Below are 6,163 nucleotides of genomic sequence, written 5' to 3'. Positions count from 1 at the left end.
AGTATTATCACTGCTATAGCTAAGTATTGGATGAGTGTTTTTCCTATGCCAAAAAAGGTTATTCAGAAAATTGATAGTATTTGTCGATCGTTTATTTGGTCTGGCAGTGCAGAGGTGAAGAGGAAAAGCCTTGTGGCTTGGAAGCAGGTTTGTAAACCTACTAGATGTGGTGGTCTAAATTTGATTAATCTTGAGCTGTAGAATTTAACTGCTATGCTTAAATGTTTATGGAATATCTGTTCTAAGGATGACAATCTTTGGGTAAAATGGATCCATGCTTATTTCTTAAAGGGAAACAATGTCATGAGTGCAACTGTTAAAAGTAATAGCACATGGATACTAAAGAGTATTATGAAACAGAGGCCTCAAGTTAGTAATCTACAACAGATTTGGATTGAAATGTTGCGTAAAAGGAAATTTTCGATGAAGCAAGTTTATATGGAATTGGTGAAGGATCATAACAGGGTTGACTGGTTTAGGTTGTTGAGATATAACAGAGCTAGACCAAAAGCCAATGTCACTTTGTGGCTTGCTTGTCAGAATCGGTTGGCCACAAAGACTAGATTGAAAAACATGAATCTGATTCAATGTAGTTTGTGTAGTCTTTGTAAAGAACAAGATGAGGACTTGGATCACTTGATGTTTAGCTGTAGAGTCACAAAAGCTATTTGGTTAGAGGTCCTCAAATGGATGGATATTGATCACACACCTCAAATGTGGAGGGATGAAGTTAGATGGATTATGCAATATACGAAAGGAAAAGGATGGAAAAGGGAAATTCTGAAATTAGCTTTTTCAGAGGTTGTTTATGGCACATGGATCTATAAAAATAGAGTTGTTTTTGAAAATGATAGTGTAAATATGAGTATAGCTAAAAGTATCATTGATACAATAGTGCATAGAGGGTGGCATTATGTCAAGTATAGGGCTCATATAGCAACAATGTTAATATAAGTTTGTTTTATCTTTTTGTCGATTTAATGAGCTGTATTGTTTGCGATCGCTTTGTACTTCTTTAAATTTTTGAGATATATATATACTCTTTTATTTCAAAAAAAAATTAGTTATTATATATCAAGAGATTCTTTAATTAATTAATATATATATATATATATATATATATATATATATAATAATCTCTTTAAAATATAAAGTTCACTTAAATGAATTTTACCACCAATAATAAATTCTTTTATACATATACAGCCCGGTCAACGTATTTGAGAAACACAAATTATCTATTTACTATGTTAGATTCCCATGGTAATAATTTAGATATTATTAATGCATGGGACACACGAGGGGTGTGAATTGTGAAATATTTGAGGTGTAGGACAACATAAACGGCAGTAAAAAGAAAAAAAAAAAAAAAACAAACAGCAGTAAAGACGAACCAATTAAAGTAGGACGCACGTACTACATAAGACCCTGTCGTGGCTCATTCATTTTTGGAAAATGTTCGATAAACTTAACGTGCTATTCAACATACAGAAAATAAAAATATAAGAATACGTAAAAATAGAAAAAAGTAAAAAATATTAATAAAGTGTTTAAAATGCAGAATGATTGATGTATTATTATCAATTATTTGTCCTCTGCCAAATTGTGTCGGATGTGGTTGAGCAAAACCGGAACCACAATATCCGGCGAGCTCAGCTGCGGCAAGTGGCCCTCGGTGGGCATGACCTCCACGATGGTCTTCCCTCCCAAATTCTGCTGCAGATACTCCGCCACCACAACCGGCGCAGCCAGGTCCTTGGTGCTCTGAATGATGTGGCACGGCACCGTGACGTGGCATAGGATTGGCCTCATGTCGAACTGGAATATGGTCTGCGCCAAACTCAAGGCTATGTCTGGCCGCATGTTGAAGAGCGTTCGGCTGAACTCCTGCACCGCCACCGAGTCCATGTCGCCGCCGATCACCAGCGGAGCGAACCCCGAACACCATGCTTTGTAATTCGACCGGATTCCATCGTAGAGTTGGGTCAGATCTTCTTGCTGGAACCCTCCAAAGTATTCTGAATCATTCAGAAACCTATAGAACAACGAAAAAAAGAAAAAAAACTATAATTAGTGAAAAAATTACGGGCAACATGAAAAAAAAAAAAAAAACTTCACGGTGTAAAATTAGGGTATTCTGGCTTCGAGTTAGAACTAATCACTCAAAACACAAATATATTTTAACATGTTGATTTTCTTTTCGTCAGAGATGCACTTTTATATACACAAATTTAAAGTAAAGATTCAATTTAATCATGTATATGAAAATTTTTGTACACTGTATCCCCGTTTTGCTCTCTCTATTTAATTTTTTCTTGTGTTATTTTAAGAAATTTAAGAATTTTGAATTATTATTGAGAATTTCTCTCTTTACTGTTCCATAATTCATTCAACTATTAGCCCAGAAAATAACTCTACTAAAATTCTTAAGATTTCTATCAGAACTATAACAATTCTAATTAATGTTTTTCTTCTTTAGGAAATACTCATAATAACAAAAAAAAAACAGAGGAAAAGTAAGTTTACATATATAATTAACTTAATCAAATATTAATTTAATAATTTTTTATTATAAGAAGGTGTAATTATAAATTTTACTATGAAAAATCATTACATGCAATAAAATTAATAAAAAAGAGCTTATGAAACTGCAATTTTATTTTGACGAACAGAATAAATTAATTTAGTAAAAAAAATCTTGTACACATAAAAAATAATTTAATTAAACAATTTTTTATATCAAATTCTACTTATTTTTTTACTTAATTCCGGATTAATTAAGATTTTTTTCTGATTAACTACAAGATTAAGAAAGAAAGAAATGATTTAATTTACCTTGGAGAGGCAGAGACAAGGATGAGTTTAGTGAAGAGATGAGGGTGAGAGATGGAAGCGAGGAGGCCCACCATAGCAGAAAGAGAGTGGCCAACGAAGATACAAGATTGCACCTGAAGCTCTTGCAAGATGGCGAGTAGGTCATAGACAAAACCATCGATCGTGTAGTAACGTTCGAAGTCGAAGTAGTCTGGGTTCGTGGTACCAGCACCCATGTTGTCGTACAAGATCACTTGGTAATCATCGACCAGATGCGGTACAAGGTGCTTCCACACCGATTGGTCCGTGCCGAACCCATGAGCAAGAATCACGATTTCATTCCCCTTCCCTACTATTCTCACGTTGTGAGCCTCTTCCACGATACCCATAATCTTTCTCTTCTTGAATTGTTTGTTTATTTTGCTTTCCGTTTTCTTTTAGGATTGTAAGATTGTTGGGTTTGTTCGCTAACTATTCCTTTCATGTCCATGGCCGGGTAATTAAAGAGAGTGGGGTCGAATTTATGGTGGTTGACATTGTACAAATGATGCTCGAGCCAACTTGCATATATTATGCCCATTGTATCAATAAATGTGTGTACTTGTTCTGTGTCATTATAATTTTCTTAATCTTATTATAATTATCGTTTAAGAGAAAAAGTATGGTTTCAAATTAATTTTTATTTTAATTTTTTAATATAAATTAATTATATTTTTTTAGTTATATCTCTTATAATATTAATGATAAATATCAAAACCTATAAATAAATTCAGGGTGATATAAAATTACTATTTTCTTTCACCAATTTATTTATTATTTTTTATTGATATATATAAAACAACTCAAGAATAATGCTATTATTTAGGAATACAGTGAGTATAATAAATGATAAACAACACTCCTATCACACATTATATGTATGAAGTTTTTTTTCAAACTTCAATGCAATTATTATACACAAAGAATTAATTGAAAAGAACAACTCATATTTCACAACATGACTTCAAGTTCTATTACTAACATGAGGATCTTAATTAATCATTCAGTAATCTATAAATATTTCTTCAAAGGCTTATAGAATAGAGTTGATCTTCATAAGTTTCGGATAAATTCACCTAATTTTTTTAGTATAGAAAAAATTAATGTAAAAGGTGAAAGGCCACGTGACAAGAACTGTCATATAGGTATTTGGTGGGGGGTGATGCACGTCCTATTTAACTTAGATAAAAATGACATTCAAACCTGTTTTGGTCGATCGCCATCATTTTTTAGTTGCTTCGCTCTTTCCTTTAAATTGTGCAAATTTCAAAGGACGGTGTAGTTTTTCATATTTATGCGGCTAGGTTAACATATTGAAATATGTTTTTTAAAAATATTCCCATTTATATGGTAAAGTAGTTTAAAGAAATTTTCTATTTCAATAGGACAAACTAACACAATTGGAGAATCAATTTGTCGCAGAAAATTTTCCACACTCACGTATCTTCAGCCTCACATTATTTGAAGATTTAGCATGTATTACGTAGGGCCCATGCCACTTGTTCTAAGTTCCAATATAGTCAAACATATCCACAGCTAGATTGGCCAACGTTGTTTCTTTCTGGTAAAAAAGACGGCTATCACCACAGCATCTCCGGCGCAGGATTCTTATTGGGTTTTTTAGCATTAAGATACGGTTTCGTGAAAAAATTGTGCAGTAGAGAGGATCTCTGAGGCGGAATGGATTCCTAAAGAAAAAGAACCACATCTTTATATAAGAAAAAATGCTTAACAATAAAATATTATTATCCAACATCAACCACATATGTAAAAAAAGAGAAAAAATAACAGAAAGAAGAATAATGACATCTCATCTCACAAAGGAAAAAAATTAAAGAACAAACAATAACATGTGACCAAAGATTAATCTGGATTCACAACAATAGAATACAATCTTATCTCAAATATTGAATACAAATCAACTGTTGTAACAATAGTTTATGGTAAACCGAAAAAATTATTGGCTGAGTCACGGATAATGTCGCTTTCTTTAAGACGTTTCGTGATACTGCAAAAAATTGTGCAAGTAGACTATCAACCCCGACGTCCCCAGGATAAAATAGTCCAGATAACTGTATAAGATTCCCACTGCACTGAGGGAACCTTTTCTAGAATTACACCCTCTTGTATGACTTGAAAAGTCACTCTAAAGCCACCCGAAAATATGACTTGAAAAGTCACTTTAATAGCCAACCGAAAAATGTGACTTAAAAAGTCACTCTTAAAGTCAACCGAAAAATATGACTTAAAAAATCACTCTTAAAGCCAACCAAAATTTTAGAGCGACAGAAAGAAAGAGGGAGAAGTTTGTCGGAAATGCATCGACTGAAATATGGGAGGGAGAAAGAAAAGTTGAGGAAATGCTTCTCAACTGGGGCAAGGAAAAAAGAAGAAATGAGCTCTCTATATATAGGGAGTGAAGCACTATTCAAGTGTTTATCCTGAGCGATGTGGGACTTGAAGCCTTTTTTTTTTCCTTTCTTTTTTTTTTCAAACTTTCATCCTTTGTTCTAACACCAACAAAACAGAGCCATCTCAAATCTAAAATACAAACCAACATTACAAACCAGATTCACCAAATCAAGGGGTGAGATGGTGGTTGTGCGAGGGAGGGGTTGTGATAGTGGTTGCGCGAGGGATGGGTCACAACGATGGTTCGAGGGGCGGTGGTGGTTGCACGAGGGAGGGGTAGCAATGGTGGCTCGAGGGTCGACGATGGTTGTGTGAGGGAAAGGCTGCGATGGTGGTGGTGCAATGAAGAAAATAAGAGAAATAGAATGAGGGAAGTGAGAAGTGGGGGAAATCCGATGGAGAAAAGAAAAGAAAGAGGGGTGTGGCTCGATGAAGAAAAGAAGAGAAAGAGAATGAGGGAAGTGAACGTGTGTGGAGAAGTGGGAAAGACACTGAACGTGTGGGGAAGTGGGGAAGGCTCTAGAAGTGTCCGAAGAAGTTATGTATTGGGAAGGTTGAAAAAAAAACATAATTGGAATGTCGAGAAGAGAGAAGTGAATAATTGGAACGTTGGATGTGAATGTTGTGGAGAATTGGAACGTTGGATGTGAACGTTGTGGAGAATTGGAACATTTTGGATAAAAATTTTAGAATATTACCATTGAAAAGAGAAAAGAGAAATGGGTTGGGGGATGTTGTCCGTTGAGAATATTATCGTTGTGCACACAAATTTTTTTTTTTACCATTAAGGACACTATTCACTATAAATTTGAGTTAATGTGGCGGAGTTTTGCATATAATATTTGTACTCCTAATTTTTTTTTGGCAAAATTGCAAAATTGGTCCCCACTTTATCTCC

General features: G+C 34.2%; 1 protein-coding gene across 1 annotated transcript; it reads right to left on the bottom strand.

Moving 5' to 3' along the window:
- Window positions 1-1,417: 1,417 nt before the first annotated feature.
- LOC100777707 (probable esterase KAI2) lies at window positions 1,418-3,372 on the bottom strand. Its single transcript, XM_003549976.5, has 2 exons — window positions 2,836-3,372; window positions 1,418-2,035 (listed from the first exon to the last, which is right to left on the bottom strand). The coding sequence occupies exons 1-2, from the start codon at window positions 3,201-3,203 to the stop codon at window positions 1,585-1,587; spliced, it is 819 nt and encodes a 272-aa protein (XP_003550024.1). The 5' UTR covers window positions 3,204-3,372; the 3' UTR covers window positions 1,418-1,584.
- Window positions 3,373-6,163: the final 2,791 nt, after the last annotated feature.

The sequence above is a fragment of the Glycine max genome, chromosome 17 (assembly GCF_000004515.6).
Source record: "Glycine max cultivar Williams 82 chromosome 17, Glycine_max_v4.0, whole genome shotgun sequence".
Taxonomy (NCBI): domain Eukaryota; kingdom Viridiplantae; phylum Streptophyta; class Magnoliopsida; order Fabales; family Fabaceae; genus Glycine; species Glycine max.
The sequence above is the reverse complement of the archived record's forward strand: the minus strand, read 5'-3'. Positions and strand labels throughout refer to the sequence as shown.

Coding starts and splice junctions, on each gene's coding strand:
- LOC100777707 (XM_003549976.5), bottom strand. CDS start 3,203: ATGGGTATCGTGGAAGAGGCTCACAACGTGAGAATAGTAGGGAAGGGG. Junction 2,036..2,835: donor CTTGTCTCTGCCTCTCCAAG/GTAAATTAAATC, acceptor GTTGTTCTATAG/GTTTCTGAATGATTCAGAAT.